At 40.9% G+C, this 19,844-nt stretch overlaps 1 protein-coding gene across 1 annotated transcript in view; it reads right to left on the bottom strand.

Moving 5' to 3' along the window:
• TENM4 (teneurin transmembrane protein 4) overlaps nucleotides 1–19,844 on the bottom strand; it is a 357,308-nt gene that overhangs the window by 164,597 nt on the left and 172,867 nt on the right. Inside the window, exon 8 of the mRNA XM_009637125.2 lies at nucleotides 15,049–15,259. Coding sequence (XP_009635420.1) covers nucleotides 15,049–15,259 — 211 coding nt within the window. The remainder of the gene's footprint in view (nucleotides 1–15,048; nucleotides 15,260–19,844) is intronic.

Here is a 19,844-nt window from a genome sequence, read left to right as displayed (position 1 = left end):
TTGAGGGGCGGCCCCCCCAGTGCCCAGCACAGGGGCACGGTCACTGCCCTGCTCCTGCTGGCCACACCACTCCTGATACAAGCCAGGATGCCGCTGGCCCTCTTGGCCACCTGGGCACCCTGCTGGCTCATATTCAGCCGCCTCTTGACCAACACCCCCAGGTCCTTTTCTGCTGGGCAGCTTTCCAGCCCCTCTGCCCCACGCCTGGAGCATTGCGCGGGGTTGTGGTGACCCCAGGGCAGGACCCGGCCCTTGGCCTTGTTGAACCTCACACAACTGGCCATACAATTTCCCAGACTTTTCTTTGCGAGTGTGCCCTAACTGCATCATACCATGTTGTGGCCAACACAAAAGGAATAAAAAATCAGGTGAATAAAACTCATTGTACCTTCTTCACTGAAGCACCGCAGTAACTCCTTGTTGTAGCCTGACCACCCTGTACTACTAATAATAGAACAAGGCCCTTAAAAATTCCTTCATCCTACTTCATTGCTTTTTCCGATGCTCCTTGTTTTTCTAATATAGCCAAAAGTAACATTGCTAACGTGCTCTCATTTTACACTAGCTCGCTTTGCCCTGGAATAGCCTGCCTGATAGAGACAAGATGAAGTGAAAAGAAACTCTTCCCCTGCAGTGGCTGGTGCCACTTACCATTTTTTAGCGGTTAAAGATACAAACCTGCCTGGTGTGAGTCAGGCCAGTTAAGGTCTCTACACACTCCCAAAAGTTCTTCATGACTGAGAATCAACTGTGAAAAGCGATGAAGATTCATGTAGTACATCTTTGTCTCAAAGCTACTCCAAAACAGCTCAAGAAGTATTTCCATAAGGGAAGCATCAAATGAACCTGCTTTTTTCCCATGAAGTCCAGAGCTAATGAGAATGAGCAAGGCTTGTGACTAGGCTCGTGATCTACAAGTCTGGGACTTGTGTGTGCAATACTGAGCGTGGTCCTGTTTATATTCTTAGGTACAATCACAAACTGGAATTTCTTTTTACTGTGAAGATTGCAGGCACTAGCAGGTCGCACACACTTAAGACTTGTGACAAAAACTTCTGTCTTCATCCCAGGGCTGAATTTAGTTTTGGTGGTCGCAGACTGTGCCGGTCGGAGAGCTGACTCGACATTCTGGCCCTTCTGAAATGTACACTGGTACGTGTACACACATCCATGCACGCTGCTCTGATACCTAACTTCCAAATTAAACAGGAGGTGGTGGGTGACTTGGCAGAAGAAATTAGGGAGTCTTTGTGGGAGAACCCCAGCAAGAATGAAGAATCAAATGGACAAATGCGCACATCTGTTGCAGAAGCTAGGACTTAGCCTAATTATTATCTAATGGGACTTAGTGACAAAAGAGATCAAACTCTTAACTTTTAGAGAGACCTTAAGTTAGTGGCACAAAGCAATTATCCGTCTTTTAAGTATGTCCATAGTCAACATCGCTATAGAGGTGACAAACTGTCAATAAATAAGAACAGGTCACCGCAGTTATGGCTAGGTTCTAATCTCCATTCTACAACTTATTCTGTAAGCTGTTAAACGTAATTAGGATATTTTCCAATATATACAAAATTCCATATGGTGTTTAATGAATAATGCCATGGGAACTGCTTTAGAGACTCATGACAATGCTTTGTTTTGTTTTGTTTTACTTAATTGTTAAAGTTCCCTGTGAGACCATGGACAATTCCTCTTTAGAAAGAGATATATGCTCTCTGTTTTCAGTCTGACTCCCACAGCTTTCTCTTGGCTTCCAAATCTCTGATCTGATTGACACCAGCTGGTAAGGGCAAAGATTATTAATTGGAGGGTCAGCCAATGGATGATGCATGATGCTTTCATATGGTTTTGCTACCATGTCCAAAGAGAATATTGAAAACACAGCTCCCATGACACTTTCTGATAAACAACGGCAGCAGGAGCAAAACTCCTGAAAGCAAACAACTCACACTGGGAAAAGACTGGGAAAACTTACGGTGGTGTGGCTTCAAATGGGGATTGCAGACGCTTGCATATGGAAGTAATTGTCCTGCCAGCTTCAAAATCTAATTAGCAACTGAAAAAACAGGTCATTTCCTGAATAAATATTGTAAACATCCAGATCTCCGCTGAGAGAAGGAGTAAATGACATAACGAGACACACTGCCTTCAGACCCACACTGCCTCATTTTGGAGAACGGTACAGAAATGCCTTGTCAGAGGCAGCAGGTATCCCCTGCCCTAGCCCAGCCTACCTCACTTGGAAAAAGGAGGGTGTACAAACCAAAGTGCTTCTAGATTCATATAAATGAGAGATGGAAAACATTCGTTGAGTGTCAAAGCCTAAACTTCTCCCAGAGCAAAGCTCCTTGAAGTACTCTTTAAGGTCCTTCCCACTCAAAAGCTTTAATTACGAAAGCAGAGAAAGAAACAGATCATGGTCTGGAGCAAACCAGCTTTACTTCATGCACCACGTTGACTTACAGCTGCTGAGGCTACTTTGGGATTTTTGCCATTTGTCTCAGGGGACTTTTTTCAGTACGAGATATCTCACAGCTGGTAGATTTTGAAGGAAACTTGGCTGAAACCTTTATCTCATTGCTTGTTTTCCCGCTGCAGTCACCCCTTATCGTGAGAGAAGCTATAAACTGGCATGATCCTGCCCAGACCCGCAATAAGACTTCACACTACGCTATCTTTCATTTAAGGATAGCACTGAGTTCAATAGAAAATTGCTAATTGTTACCATGCCCATTTTTTTAGGCTGGCAATCTGAGGCATAGACGGATACACCGTTCACCTCATATCATAAACTGACTCCTGTGACAACGACAAAGCTCCCAGGCTAATGGTCTGCTCAGGGGACCACTTTGCTACCGACGAAAAGCCCCGTGAAAGCCAACTCTACTGCGGTGAGCTCTATAAAGATCTGTCAGCCTGGCTTACAATTACCTACATGAATTACCTTTATCCAGATGAAATACAATAAACATATTAAGGAGCTAGAAAAATTGTTAGACTCTTGATGGACTTTTTTTTTATATACTCACGTTGTTTGTTGGTCAGCGGTATAGCTACTTTAACGGTGTTTCCACCCTATTTATTTACTATGCAACATTCAACTTAATAGCGTGTTTCTATATCTTTGGGCCAGAGGCCAAGGCAGATGTTTGCCTGACACCAAATCCTATTAGAGGCTGCAGTAACACAATTGTGTGTTAAAGATAAATATTTTATAGCCTATACTTGCCACCAAGCATCATCATTCCCTAGGCATTTAGAGGCAACTGTCTATTGGCAAAGAAAAAACAGTTATCTAGCTGGCAATTGAAGGCAGTAGCTTTCCTGGGAGTTAATAAGCACCAGGACTGCTTTCTAAGAACTGATGAAATGCCATTCAGGGCAGCGTGGTTGTATGAATTCAAATGTAACTATTTCATTCGATAACCTCAAAGAGTTGTTCTGGAACCGGCGGTGTTTGGTGTCAGAAACATGTAGTAATAGCACGCAGTAGAAGAATTATGCTTTAATGAATCAATGCTAATCTCAGCTTCTGGAAAGAAGGTTCAAAGAAAATGAATCTTGTTGTACCAATGAGAATATTCAACATTAGAAGTGAGATGCAATGAAAAGAGCTGAGTTCTTTATGTATTCTCACTGTTTGGCCTCTTCAGCTAGTAGTCTACTCTACTTCTACACGAGAAATGTCCTCAGAATCTTCTGCTCTGAGCTGGTGAGAAGATATATAGCTGCTCAGATTAAAGGAAATTGCCACATCTACTAATCTACCAACCCAGGGAGATACTGCATACATAGTGATGGGTGTAATAAAAAGTTCTACCCTTTCCTTACAAACATCAGCCCTCTGTATACACAGATGCATTACTTTTAAAATAGTAAGTAAATTAAAACAAAAAAATCTGGAGGTAAAACGAATACTTAGAGGAGAACTGTTTACTGTATCAAACATATATTTATTGTCACACAAAAATAAATTGTTCCTGACTGCCCACTGACCTATTTTCTGCCGAGTCATCTTCCCCTGGCTAAAGAATATGCTTTGCTGTGAGGGAGGGAGCACACAGGGAGCAGGGCAGCAGGTAGGTAGATTCCCTGGTTCCTATCTAACCTTGAAATCCTCTGTGTGAGCCACATCAATGCAAAAGGGCCACCAGGAGCGCACAGCATCCCTCTCACCCTACAACAAATGACATCCCATGGGAGAGCGAAGGGACACCACATTATCTCACCTTATTCTCTGCTGCTGCACCAAAGCAACCTTAGCAAGCCCTGCATCCTTCCTCCTAGACCTGCTCGTCCAGGATAAAGCTGTCACCTCCATGCTCATTGCAATAACATCTCTCCCACAAAAATGCTCGCTGTCACTGCCCCGGCTACGCTAGCAATAATTTTAATAGGAAGTCAGGCAGTACAACATGAAAGGCAAAGAAGATTCTGAAGCTCTGTGAACACGTTTAATTTACTTCCCACTTGCGGAGCTTGCAGTCTTGTTTATTTTCCAAAGAAATGATGCTACTCAATTGAATTTCACTGCGGGGCAGGTTGGATCCTCAGCCCAGAGAACTGTCACCTGCCCTTGTAATTGTGATAACAATGCCAAGGGAGCTGTGGAGGTGAGAGGGGATAAAACAGGTTTCAGATATCTTGAAACATCAGATTTGACATTATGAGCCAAAAAAAAAAAAAAAAAAAAAAAAAAGAAAGGGGAAGAAAAATGCCCTGGAAACAAAGGAAATGTGGAAATGCTGGGTCTGGTATTCTCTTGCTCCTCCTCTTCCTTCCCCAGCTGAAGTTTGAAAGGACTGATTCCCTCTTATGGTACATCCTCACCTGCTGAGATTTCGATTTTTTCTGCTTCATTTGTGTTTTATAAGGCTTTTACATTTCTAGCTCAAGTAATCCACACCTGGCAGCCAGGGATGTGAAAGTCTTGACAGCATCATGGAAACTCAGTCATTATTTCTGAGTGCTCTTTCACAGTTTCCTCTTCTGTGGGGCACCTAGTGTGATGCTGATACTGCTAATGCCACTTGATGTTGTGCCAGATTTTGACTTTTTTCCTTTTTTTTTCTTTTTCTGAAGGCTGGGAGGTCTGTTTTAATTAAAGATCCATGCATATAACCCTGTTTTGCTCTCATATCCCAGTGGAACTCTAACCTTCACATGCAGGTATAAGGATGCTAAATTAGGAAAAGGGCAACAGGCAGGCAGTCCTTTAAACAACTCCTTAAATCACTGCTGATTCTGGAAATTCAGAGTGAAGTACAGTAATCACAGTATCCAATTGCATGTTATACTTCCCCCACTCTTCTTCTGTAAGAGCTTTAAAAAAAAAAAAGCAATTTGCAAAGGCAGATACCCCACATCTCCATCAGCTTACTGACAGCAAATACCTGCTCCAGCCAGCAGTGACTCCAGAGGCTGCATCGTTTTAAAAGGTGATAGTGAAGCACGAAAGGTTTGGCATTCAGGATCAGTTTGGGTTGCTTATTGAAATGATCAGGAGCTACCGAGTTTGCCAAATTTGACAGTACATCATGTGAGCACATTTTCCCATGAGATGTCTGTACTTTTGCTTCTAGGCCTGGCTTGAGATATCTATCCAGGTACTCGAATGGCTCTCATCACAGTAACATCAATCTTTCTCACACCATTGCAAGCACATTCAACTCCAGGCCCAGCTGGAAATACTACCAAAATAGCTTTTTTTGTGCACTATTTTTGAACTTCTGTTCTACAGAAACAGAGACCAAGTGGGAATAGTTTGGGGAGTAAATAAAGAAGAGAACAAGCCCAACCATTTCAGAAGCCTATGGCACATTTGGTCTGAATTTGGTTTGCCCTTGGAGGGAGAGCTTTATCTCACTGATTCATTCCTTTCTCTTCCTGCTTCCTCTTTAAGAAGAAATCTTTCCAGTGCAGAATGCCTTACAATCTAAAGCTATCAGATGGTTGAAAGCATAAGGTGTAATGGGATTTCAAAAGCACTTGGGCACTGGTCTATGTATACTACCATTTCAGTTAATGGTAAAATCTCCTTTGCCTTCACCAACTTTTAGAAAACCCTGCTAATGTAGTTCTGCTGTTCACAGGGATATACAGGGAACAGTGTTTTCTTCCCTGAGAACGTGAGCAATGCGAAAAGCATCAAAGGGTCTACGAAATACAGTTCTTAAGGAATCGTACACTGACCATCTGAAAAAACCCTCTGTTCTAAATCACTTGAAATGCGCTCACAGGTTAGAAGTTAGCTGGGAAAAAAAAATTAGTGAATGATTTTAAACAAAGAGTAGCTGTTGGGTTGAAGCCTTCTTCCTCCTACAATGCAGCTTCTAAGCACAGTAACACTTGAATCCCATACTTGTAACACAGATAGGACAAAGCTGTGGAGATCTAGAAAGACACCTTGAGAACATTTTTTTCCTTCCTAGTTTTCCTTTTTTGCACCTGGAATATTTTTAAACCTGAATTTCACTCCAGTAAATGAAGCTCTCATATCCCCAACTTGCCCAAGGGATTGCAAAGAAATTCTTTTTTTTTTTTTTTGTTCCTTCCCACTCTCATAAATTGTTAGGCACTAACACAGGAAACAACAATTATTCAGCCTTCGGGGTTCAACTTCTGGAGCTGCACTAGCATGTGGGCAGTTACTTCACATTCAGTACATTACAATTTCTGCTCTTTTTAGCTCAGGGCAAGGCTAAAGCTGGCCTTGAGTTTCATTTTAAATGATGTTGTAAGTTGGTGTATTCTAGGGGGGAAAAAAGCAAACCATTCTTGCATACACACCAGAGATGACCTCAAATCTGATCTCATTTGATCAAACAAATGCCGTGAAACGTTGGCAATGTTATAATTTTGGTTGCCTTAAAGATTAAGTTTCATTTTACAAAAAGTTTTCAGCAAATACATCCAACCTGATAAATACGGATGTACTGGCTGGAATGACTGATGTCTGAGGTTCAGTTAGGAGGTGCCTGGTGCTAGGGACATGCCTCAAGTATGATGCCTGGTCTCCAGCCAGAAGGCCCTGAGTCTCCTCTAGGTTTTATGTCAGATCTGCCCCCTGTAGAGATGCTCTCAGTTCCCTGGGGCATCTCAGGTGCTGCCAGATGCCTGTGCTGAGGCAACTGCATTGAGCTCTCAGCGGTCTTCCATCAGGGCCAGAGAAAAAGCAGAACATATGGCTCCGTTTCTGCCTGTAGCAGATTCGCTGCACAAACTTGGTCAAATCATGTTCCTCCCCAGAGCCTCCAGCAAGCCCTCTAGAAATCAGTTTAACGTAATTTATAGAACTCTTTTTCTGAGACCATTGTAGCACTTAGAAAAAGAAAGCAGTCACACATCTAATGCACAGATCCGCCGTTATCATTTTAAAAGCCAACACATGCCAGGAGTTACTGCACAGACTATGTCCTTCCCATCCCACTTGTCCCCCATGCGAAAGGAGAGATTTGTCCGGCAGCTCCTGAGATGTCGACGTTGCTGGCTTCTGTTCTCTCTTGTGGTCTTGCACGCAAGTACTTACACTTTAATACAGCCTTTGTAAAAATTAAGTCTTTAAAAAGTCTGTTGTTCTAGTGCAGAAGGGGTTCTCCTGTTGTTTGCCAAAGTGGACGAGTAACTCCCACAACCTTATTTCTGTGCTTTAGCAGGGGAGCATTCATGGAAAGAAAAGCCTGCACAGAGCTGTTCTAGCAGCTCGGTAATAAGACACGGGAATAAAACAAGCTGTGCTTACATTAGCCTGCAGTCTGGGGTGCATGGAAAGAGCTATATACAAAAGTGTAAAAACGAAAACCATATGCACGGTTTTACACGTTTCTCCAGAAACCCTCAGACTGTACTATATGCTGTTATTAAGGCAGAATTCTGCTGTTCTGAAAAAAAAAAAATTGCACTGGAAAAAAAGGGACAGAAACAACAGAAAGAAAAAGGCTTTAACTTCAGTATTAAATAAACCTTTTCTTGACCCTAAAACTAAAGTAATTACCCCAATCAATAAACCTTTTGTACAAGCTCTGGCAGATCAAGAGAACTTGCCTGCCTGCAAACAGCACACTGACAAGCAAGTTCAAGGCTACCAGCCCATGTAAGTACAGATGTAGGCAAAGGTTTTCAAAAAGACAAATCTACCTTCGTTTTTCTACCACTTCAAAGCATGATCAAAACCAGACAAAATCTGGATCATTAGAGACATTCAGATGTCTAACTTCTACTGAGATGAATACTTATTGGCATCCAAGCAACCTTTACAAACATGGTTTAATTTCTTTTGTACAATATAAATGAAAATATGTGCCTGCTTGCCTATTTTTCCCACCCAAATTATGACTTGTAACCATAAGATCCATTGAAAAAGGAGTGTACATATAAAAACTAAAATAAAAAAAAAAAATCCAACCAAACAAGAAAAAGCTCATGTAACATTAAATAAATTATTCCATCTCTGCTTTAAAGCTAATCTAGCTTTACACACTGTCATTTTCTACTGCTAGCTTTTACTCACAGAGCATCAATGAAGAGATACACTCTGTATGGAAAAAGCAGCTGCGGAAGTTTTTACAGCCAAGTATCTGACCTTTACAGGCTTCTTATTATTTAATTACCTTTGAGATGTGTCCCTAATTTCCCCTTTATTAGAGATGCCTTACATATTCAAAAGAAAAATCCTGAAATAATAATTTTGCCTGAAATATTTCCCCCTGCCATTATGGCTTGGGAAGCAGGGTTATTATGTAAGAAGTGTTTCAGACACTTGCAGAGAGAAAAAAGGTCAGCACAAATAACATGCAGATTTGAAACGATTGGTCTGACTTCAGGTTTCTTGGAAGTGCTGCAGCTCCAGCAGAAGCAGGCAGAAAGCTGCAGGTAACATTTAGGGGACGGTGTGCCAGAGGATCATGTACAAACATTACTGACTGAAGCTGAAGGGGATTTAAGAACCAGGAGCAATGCTTGATCTGTCAGGCGTCGTCTGAAAAGGCAGACAGGGAGATAAACTTCAACACTGGAACATGCTCACCCCCTTGGCACCAAAAAATGAGACTGTTCATCTGTTTGGGGGAAAAAGGTGGGAAGATTAAGGGGGCACTGATAAAAGCTATTGTTGATTTCCACGTGCTAAAGTTTTAAGGGCTGTATCACTATCCATCTATAAACATCATCACCCAGAATAGCAAACAAAATAACCTCTGGGCACGGGGAGTGCAAACTAATGTGAAAAGTTTCACCCCCACAGCCCTCCTTCCATTTCCAGATCCAGGCTCAGGCTGTGTTTGCTTTTTATTAAGCCCTATAAAGCACACAGATTAGATTTACACATAGGCTGGATGACAAAGGTAAAGCTCACCAAGCACACTACTACACCTGCTCGGAGAGGGGAATTCTTGCAGCTCACAGAAAGCTCAGAGAGGAGTAGTTCACCCCACATTTCTGGCTCTCCAGGTGATACCCTACCTGTCCGTCTGGGCTGGGTTCAGCTAGGGTGGAGATGGCAATCTCCTGTCTTCTTGCCATCCTTCTGCGTGGATTAATTCAACTCTCACCGACGGACCTTAAGTCCTGTGGCCAGCTGGATGTTTAGTGGAAGACACCTTGCAATGTTGCAGCATAACCTGAACCCTCTCTGTGGATAAGTGTTAACTTTTCAATCAAGCAGACCTGTCACCCTAACATCATTCATGAGACCAAATTCACAAGGAAAAAAAAACCTAACACAGCCTGGAAGGGACTCATAAATGCCCTTTTTGCCTCCTACCTGAACTGAGTGACTGTATCTTTTCTAAATACTACCTGACTGAGACCTACAAGCCTTACCACGCTCAGGGAAGCTGGGCAAGAGCTGAAAGCAGGAAACAAAGCATCAAAAAAGGGGTGGCGGCGACAAGAGGGTAATCAAAAAAGGCACTGACCATCTGATAGAGTGTCTGTCAAGCAAGGGCTTGTAATGGGACACACAGAGCTGAAGGCAAAAAACTATTTGCAGAGCATGCAAAGCCCTGCTGTTATTTTGCAGGAGAGAGATCAATAACATCAAAAATGAAGTTGTGATTTTCCTCCCCGCCATGCTCCTCATATGCCACTATATTTCTTTTTCTGTGCCCAGCAAGAAAAGAGTTGTGAGTCTGGGAAGGAACAGACTACTTATTAATTGTCTGTAGAGGGTTACCACAAGGTGGAAGTGCTCAGAAGTCCCTCTGTGAAACAGGGGAAGGGCTAAGAGGACCATACGCGTGCAAGAGGGGAGAACACTTGTAGTAACTGAGCACTTCCATGGAGCAGCTCGAGTCCCATGAACAGTAAAAGGGTCCTGATTCAGCAAAGTGCTTCCTAAACCTTCAGCCTCTTTTCCTTGTTATAGTGTTAAGGAGAAGTTCAGAAAAGGGTAGCTGGGACATTAAAACCACTTTTCCACATACGTGGGGGAGTTTTAAGTCAAGTAACTCAGGCATTAAGGAGCTAAAAGAAAGCGTAAGCCAGAACAGATCACACCCCATGTTAGTCTGCACAGCCTCCTGACTCCTCCATATTTCTATGAAACCAATTTAGACATTTCCAGACATTAGCAAAGCAAGTGCAAATAACGTGAATGGCTTTGAGGCTGTAAGTGGATCACACCTATGCATCCCTGCTGAATTGGAAGTTGATAGAGTTAGCCTACACATAGGCGGCAAAAGCAAGGGAAGCAAACCCGAGTTACTCAGGCTCCCCCTTTTTCCTTTGCTAAGAACAAGCTAAACACAAAGGCATTTTCAGAGCTAAGGAAGAGTTGTTCTCGTCACCTCTCACACAAGGAGGGTTCCCAGTCCCATGCTTGCCTCTGTGCCCTGTAATTTCTTCTCTCCTCCCTAAGCTCAGCCCTACTGTGAATCGCTGCTCTGTGGGTATCCTTCTTGTGGGTGAACTGCTGTCCTTGGGTATCCTTCTTGTGGGTGAACTGCTGTCCTTGGGTATCCTTCTTGTGGGTGAACTGCTGTCCTAGGGACTGTACGGGGCTGGGTTATCTTTAAGGCTATTGCAGGAAGGGAGCTTGCCTTTTAACATATATAATGTATATTGCAAAGTGCTGTACGTGCTGGCAGTCCCTTATAAATAACACCACCAGCTCACTTTGCACTTTGATGGAGGAAAGTACTTATGGTGGTTTTCTCTAGTAGAGGGGGCAGGAGGAACAACAGTCCTTTTCCTAAACTTAAGCCTTGTCTCTTGCAGAAGATAAAAGTGAGAGGAAACCTCGCATCCTATCATGGGTGTTCTACATGTTTCCTGCTGCTTGTTGGGTGACATGCTGGTAAGCAGAGATGCTCTCCTCTCACAGACAGCTGATTTTGCTTTTCCCTTTGATTTCTCAGTGGCCCTGCACAGTCAAGCTTGCCTGAGCTCAGCAGTAACAGCTGCTGGAAGACACTTTCTCTCTGACTCTGTAGATGCTGTTTTCAGGCTCTCAGATGTTTCTTGCTTCTACGGAGCAGATTTTTGGCCAACATCTCTGTCTCAGATGTGCTGACTCCAGCTGATTCCTCAGCCGACGATTTTGCTCCACTTATACAAGATTGCTCTGAATAAATCACCACTATCAGGCAGAGGTGAGCCCACAAGGTGCTTTTCAGAGAAGTGTTTCTGTTGGAAATTTCAGAAAGTGCCGCCAATGTCATTTACAAAAAGGTTAATTTATTATTGAGAGACCTTGATTGTCCGTTCCTTTATAATGTCTTGCATTGCAATTCAGATGAATGGGATACAAAAATGCTATTAAAAGATGAAAACTTTCCTAGAATAATCTTTTTTTCCCCTCCACCTGAACTGTCTGTATAATGCAGCAGTATAAGCCGTGACAGGCATTGCAATGCTGTATTCTCCCCGGGTTTACACGCAGTGGCATGTAGCAGGCACACATTTTGACACTACCTAACACTTTAGTGATGATGGTTCCACATCCTTTTAGAAAACGGGCTCAACTGCCATCTCCTGCCCTCAAAAATCAGTGCTAATGTTCCTGAGCGGATTTAGTTATAGCTGTATCAGATTCCCAAACTGTATGATGGACAGCGTCACAATTTATGAAATTAACTGTGTGTTACCAAACTGGGAACACAGCCCTTTTTTTTCCATTTCTCTCCAGTTTTCACTAGAATAATGGAGGCCAAATCATTCCAGACAAGCACTGCACAGTAATTGCAGTTTGGCGTTGTCATACAAAGCCTGCAATGATTTTACTGGCTCTGAAAAGTTCAGTCGGTTGGAGCATTTTATTCAACATTTTTATGGCTGAAGTAAAAGCTCTGGTCCTTTACTCGGGTGAGTCCCTACTCACAGGGGAGGTTTGCCTGAGGAATGACTGCACAGTTTGGCTTTATGAACTTATCATTATGATCCCCATTATCAATTTTGTGCTTTCTACTATTATCCGTGATTATTAATTAATGCTTAATGCATTTTCCCAGCAGTTCTATCAGCCTCACAGCACCTCTGGGGAAATGTCAGTCTCCTTGGTTTCACATGGTGAGCAGCTGAAGCATGAGCCTGGGCTGGGTCAGAATTAGCACCTCAGTCAGAATTCAGGAGTTCCAGGCTGCTGGTCCTCTTCTCAGATCACCAGATCCTACCTATCCTGCGTCGCAGCTACACTTTTCAAACACACCCTCACTGTAAGCCCTGTGCCTGTGCAATAATAAAGGGAGATTTTTCTACATGCTCCTGCCACAGAAATCAAATTAAATGGCAGCTAGCCTCTGACAGTCAACACAACAACTGCAGGTTCTTCACCCCTCACCGATAGATCTAAGGCTCCCGTCACGTGTGACTTGATTTATTTGTTTGGCATTGCAATTTTACACCCTGGTTCATACACACCGTGTCAGGTTGCCGTATCCTCTTTACTCTGGCACTGACAAAAAAATTATAACACTACAGTACTATGGCATTTATAGACTTAAAATGTAGCAACCATATCTTGCCAGACCTCAGGAATAAGCTAGAAAGGTTCTGAAGCATTACAGTACATTTACACAAAACACCTGCCCTGATTTATTTTTTTTTAAAAAACAAGCTGTTGAAATCTAGACTAAGAAGAAAGGTAACACCTTGTTACAGCTATTGCATTTTTTTCATGGTACTTATAAAAACACTACACTTCTCTGGCCAAATTCCAGCCAAGAAGACACATCTTCCTATCCAAAATTTATACTTATGTCAATTGAGTTTCAAAGTGCATAGCCTGTACCTAAACAGTTTTTCCTGCACATTATAGCTTTGTGTTGCTATACAGCTGCCAGTGGGCAAAGTGACACCCACGTATAGGGCAAAGCTCTCTCGCTGTACAGCAAAAGAAAACTTCCTTGTACTGAAAGCCAGAATGATTCAAGGTCAACGGGGGATATATCATGGCCTGTTCTGCTTATCAGGTAGTCATAAAGGTACAGCAGAGTATAAAGAAAAAAAATAGGATAGCCTTAAAGACAGTCTGACATGCTTCTCACCCACACACCTACTGTTCAAAGGCAAATTAAGAATGTTTTGTCTTTTCTCCCCGCCTCCCTCCCTCCCCAATGTTAGTGCAATGAGGCCAAGAGAAAAGTCTGGTTAGAACACTTAGCATCACTTTGAAAACAAGAACAATCAGTGACTGTGCTTTAAAAGTGTTTTCTGCTGTGAGAACCTTACCAATTTCCCTGTGATGGGAAATTTTAACCTGAAGAAATTCTTAGAGAAGGAAAAAAAAGGCACTTTGAGAAGAATACCTGGAGGTTCTTCTGGGCAGAAGGCGCTTGGTGTAAGTGAAAACTCAAATTGCTACAGCAAACTAAATTAAAGTAAATCCGCATTCCTTAAAGCAAGACTCCAATTTCATAAGCTAACATGCAACTCTTTCTAGTGTTGCTTAACTGCGAACAGGACTGAACATGTGCATTTCCAGGTTTTAAATTTAACACAGGGTATTGCAGAAGTGTTTCCACTTCTGCATTAGATAAACTTAGGCGCTAAAACGGAATATTGGGATCTTAATGACTTTGCTTTAATAACACCTAAACTTTTAATTAACCTGCCAAGACAAATTACAGCCCATAGCTCTTAGGGAACTATTGCAGACAGCTGAGACTCAACACCAATGCCTCTTCTGGGAGAGGGATTAATGGCAGCTTTGGAATGAGTCTGCTTTTTTCAGCAAAGGAAAAAAGACCATTAAACAATCACTGTGGCTAGAAGAAAGCTGAGTGCTAGTTTTATGGAGCGATCTTTAAATTACAACCAAATGAATTTGGGTATATGAACACCTTCAGCAAGTCAGTCAAATTTAAAATTAAATATTATTGAATCAGGAACAGATTCTGATATTTACAGGGTGGAAGAAGAATACCCAGTGTGCTAGGTTGTCAGGAAGCCCACAGGCAGCATCCTTTCCTCCTTGGACAGCAACAAATCGGTGCTTTTGCGTTGAACTGGCAGGGCACTTTACTGCCAGAGAAAATTAGAGACCTGTTTAGTTAATTTGTTCCTCTTAAGAAATCTCAGCTTCTTTCTGCTAGCAAGAAGGAACGGAGATTCCTGTTATTGAAGGCTCCTACTACCAAGCCTTGCGGTGCTCTTTATTGGAGTTTTAATGCCAGTACTCTGCCTGAACTCCAGCTTGAGTACTTTTGATGGTGCTCAAAGGCAGGACCGTCTGTCACACAAAACTTCCATGCTGCTGCCATGTGCTCTTCTATCATTCCTATACCCTCTGTTCCAGAAAAAAACCCAACCAACCAACGAAAAAACCTAAACAAAAGGAAGATCAGAGGAAGAAATGAAGCAGGGAATTTCAAACTTGTAATCCATCTTTGGCACTGAGTAGAATCTCGTTATGGATATAGTTACTAAAAAGGTCTACAATGTACTTACGAGATATTTAGGGCCTAACAGTATTCAGCCTGTTGCTAAATACATCCCCTACAAATATGCTCTCTGAAACCACACAAAGCCACCATGCAATTTGAGTATGTGCGTTAATACCTGGCCTCGAGGCATATTTAGGAGCTTAGGAATAATACAGGAAATCCTTACCAATAGCAGTAGTAAGAAAAGAAACCACTTCCGATTCCTTGCCATCATTGTAGAAGGCTAAATGCCATATTCCTGAATCTAAATACTGGATAAACCCGGTCTCATGGCTGGACAAGGGCACAAAAGCTCTGTGTTGCCGCTGAGGTCCTTCTAAGCTTCTTGCCTCCTGTGTCAGTAGACGTCTTCCATCAAGGAGCTCGACAAAGTCAAACTGAAACATAAAAAAAGAGTGTTGTTTGTGTGTATTTCAGGCTTCCTCAAGCTTAGTCTCTTGCTCTGAGTCTGTCTTATGAGGGAGACAGACATATTTCAAATCAAGTCTCAGAAACGTACATCTACAGAAGCATCATAACCAGGATTTTCTCTGTTAACTCAAGTCTGTTCCTAGACTACCTGCAAGTAACCATTTTGGAAATAGCTAGTATATGAAAGTATTTTTCTGTAATTACATGAATCAAGAAATTATCTTTATTTAGAATGTGATTTGGGGCATATTGACCCTACTGATGTGTTCTCATTCTGTAGGAACATAGGCAGGGAAACAGGAGGTTTAGGGACCTAAATTGCCCTGTAAGCATGATGATAAGCTTATTTGTTAGCTTCTTTGTGTCTTGGCTAATATAGCAAATGGACAGAAAAATGTATCCAGCCTAATCGGGTTGTTTGCCAGAATTGCTATGGGTCACCAAGCAAAAGATAAGAGATATTTGTAAGTAAATTCTGATAAAGGTCTCGCAGAAGTATTTTGCTTAGTCAGCAAGGGTTTTATCTTCAAGCAATAGCAAAAGTGGTTAAAAGATCGTAGAAGATGAGGATGGAAAAGAGATAAAGTAATATACAAAAGTCCCATTTAAGGAGTGGCTTTTGAAAGTTTTCCTCAAAAGAATGTATTTATTTTTTGCCAGTGTAACTTCAGCTGAACAACTGCTTTGATTTTGCTACTAGTATTGCAGCTACCTTTAGTTCCCTGTTTAAATAACTTTCCACTGACTTTCTGCCGTAACTGTATTTTGTCTGGTAATATATTAATGGGACGAGTCAGATACAAACCTAGCAGACATCACAAATGTTAAGTGAACCTTATCTAATCTGACTTTTATCATGTGTTTAGGTAAATAGGACATCTTGAGAGCAGAATCCAGCAGTTGGGGCAGAGCTTAGCTTTCATATTCCCTGACTTCACTTGGGTTTGCCTCTCTCATCCTGTTGGTCAAATAAGCTTGTAGTTTCTGGCAGGAAGGAGGAAAACAGGCAGAAAGAAACACCACCGCTTATTTTTGTACCAGTAAATGCTGCTGCACTGAATGGTTGCTGAGTGTTGGCTGAGTACGGCAACAATACTTCGTTTTCTTATCCCTTTTGACTTTACTTTAATAAAATTTGGGTGCTTCTGTTATATTGTCTGGTATGGTCTTCAAAGTCAACCAAGATAAGGACTTGATGACGTTTTTTCCTCTGCAGTCGTTGCTAAGTTAAAGAAAATTAACTGTTTATTTCCAACAACCTTTTGAGAAATAAGCAATCTATGATATAGCTTGCACATGAAATGACAAAATTTGTCCTGAGTATTTTAATTACTGTATTTTAATTGTTCATTTACATGAAATAAGTTTTGACCCTTTTTTTTTTTTTTTCTGTATTTCAGTATATAGATCACTCAAATTTGGTGCTGAAGTGTCTTCTGACAACGTAAAAGCTGGCACACCTGCAAAAGACATTCCTTTTGGGTGTCTAGCCAAGTTAGTTTTGTCAGAGACAGAGTTTCTGTTTTGAAGAAATATAATGTAAATTCAAATTAGAAAAATGTAACAAAAATTATAAAATCTAAAAATGTCATGTAAATATGAAATCTAAAAATATATAATTAAAAATATGTTTCTGCCTTGAAAAAATATGATGCCTTAGTGTTTTTAAGATGATAGAAGTGAGAGGTTGGATGGAATGACAGCGTGTGAGCCAGACGTTTGTAGCCCCTCTGAGGATGAGCTGTTGTCGAGGCTGATTCACCATCGGCTCTCAGTACGGGTGTGACACAGCTGAGAAGGGCAGTGACAGAGGATGTCACGGTGCTGTCTGGTTGCTGGGAAGGTCCCAGTGGGGTTGAGCCTGACTGAGGAACACATTGGCCAGGTGTACTGAAGAAGTTAAAACCAGTAAGAGAAAAACCTCCATATTTCCATTTCCATTTCGGAGTGTGATGGGACAGATTGTCTAGTTTTAAAAGTTACAGGCAACCGCAGACACCATAGGTAAAGTTCATCTCACCAGGTGCTGGCATCTCCAGGGAAGCTTGAATTAGTTTTCTAGAACCACTGGATTGCAGTCAAAGAAAGCAACACTTCTAGAATGCAGTCTGCCTCATCCTAAAGTTGACGTCTAAGAAATGGATCGTGGATCGTGCCTTACGAGCATCCATTTCTTGTTACATACTAGATGTAGATGCTTAAAACTTAGTGAGCTGCAAACAATTTCAAGGCACCCAGCTATGGAGAGCTGCTGTTGTTGCAGTTCAATCTGGGTTATGCTTACTTGGGGCTTCTGGTCAAAAGTAAAAGTTTATTTTTATAAATATTTGCAAGATGCTGCCACGGATGTTGATGATTTTGCAAAGTTACTAGTTACTAGATATAAATATTAATTGAACGACAAATGTATTGTGCTTTATTGCATTTTAATACTTTCAGAGATTTTTAATATGCAATTAGTTATTGCAAGCAAGGAAACTGTAGATAAAATACCATGTTAATAAATTGAAATGGTACAAATGGAAAAATGCCTCACACAAGCTGTGATGGCCAATCCCTAAAATTTATGTTTTAACAAAATTTGGCCTAGGTTAAAAAGAGTTTAAAAAATTATTGGATCTGGGAAGATTAAATCTAATAGACCATAATAAAATCGTGTCACTTCTTTTATGATTTGTTGAGAAGAATGAGAAGAAATGCCTTTAGTTAACAGTAAAGTAGTTTAGGTTTCTGCAGGCTCTATTTCAAAGACTACAGAAATTTGGAGCTTGCATTTTCTTCCTGCTTATTAGTGTCCATGGTTGTTGGTGACCTTGACTAGAAGACAGGTCACCACAGGCAGAGAAAGTTTCCTGAAGAGACTCTGGAATAGTTTGCTGGTTTAGCACGGATAAATATGACTTTTAACATTTTACCCAGTACAGGAATATATGCTAAGGGTCTACAGCCTTGGGATCAACTCAAAGATCCTGAAAGAGAACAGACTGTTAAGGCCCACATTACAGAAGATGGATTATCTAAACAGAAGAAATATCTAATTATCTAATACAGAAAAAAATCTGGTTATCAGCCAGAATTTTACTACTGCCAGCAACTAGACAGGCTGGGGGAAAAAATTGACCCTTTACTAAATTCTTCTAGGGGGAGATTATATCACTGCTCTGAGCATACAATTTGCCAAAGTCTTGTTTATGAAATTCCTTACAAAATTTGGAAATATAAAACTCATTCGGTAGATTTATGGACTATGCAAGAGAAAAGATGAGAACTATGTTATATGTATTAATGATGCGAGACAAGTGTACAGTTTAACACAGAAAACAGGTTACCTATTTAATGACTCATAAGGCTGTTAAACTATGGTGAGATTAAATGCTAAAAGATTAAACTTCATACAAAAATATACAGAAGAAGAACAATGTTTTAATTGACAGCAGGTTTATAAAATAATAAATCTCCAAAAAGGGATTATTTCAAAACTAAATTAAATATTAACAAGTAATATATCAATATTGTTTCAATATCTGCAGTTTCATAAAGTTATTCCTTCAGAACACTGTGGATTTTGGGATCTGTTTCTATTCCTGTACCATGACTTTTACTGTTTGAATTAAAATTTCCCCCCGGCCATTTCTGGTGATGTTTTGGTCCAGATGATGATTTTTTTTTTTTATATGATTGGCAGCTCTCAATTAGTGGCTACATAAAAAGCTGCACTTAGAAGGACTCTGAGCAAGTGCATTGCCTCCTCCAGCATATAATATTGACAAACATGTGCCACATTCCACATTTAACATCTCATTCTCAGCTGAGGCTTCAACTGATAAACAACCGCACTATTTTTAACGGGGAAGGGTCTCTCACTGACACATTGCTCAGAATACCCCAGCAAAAACAGGGTTAAAGAAAAACCAGCAGCAATGATGAAGTCTGTGTGGGCTTATTTGCTTAAAACATTACTATGGTTGGGTGTAGTGCCCTGCTACATTTAAAGATTTTGCTTTAAGTTCAATAGATTTGAGGTCGAAGTGTTAAATTTTACATTTGTTATTTAAACAATTGAAACTATTCATGTAATAACTCCTGTTCCATAACATATTAATAACAATAATAAACAAGTAAAATCAGACTTAATACAGACTTCTGATCTACAGTTAGTATTACGTGACCATGACTAGATTTTTTATTTAAATAATACAGGAGTTTTAAATTTTAAACAGTTGAATCTCCCTGTGAAAAGAGACTGATTAAAAATGGGCAATAACAGCACTGCTGTGTCACTGAAATTATGACCTGCTGATCCTATTGAAATATCTTAATTCTGCAGAAAAGTAGGCAGAGAAAGTGTAGATTTATGACACCACTTTGACATAAATAAGTTGCAGGTGTGTTAATATGTAGAAAATACCATATTACCCAGAAAGATTGTAGTAAACATACTTGTTTGTTCAAAATCAAAATAAAGGCAGGGTACTTCTATAAATCTCAAATAGTTGGTTGATTGCTATGTATTTCAGTTAATAGTGGAGGGCAAGGGTAAGTTACAACATT

Source organism: Egretta garzetta, unplaced genomic scaffold (genome assembly GCF_000687185.1).
Source record: "Egretta garzetta isolate BGI_Z169 unplaced genomic scaffold, ASM68718v1 scaffold323, whole genome shotgun sequence".
Classification (NCBI taxonomy): Eukaryota; Metazoa; Chordata; class Aves; order Pelecaniformes; family Ardeidae; genus Egretta; species Egretta garzetta.
The sequence above is the reverse complement of the archived record's forward strand: the minus strand, read 5'-3'. Positions and strand labels throughout refer to the sequence as shown.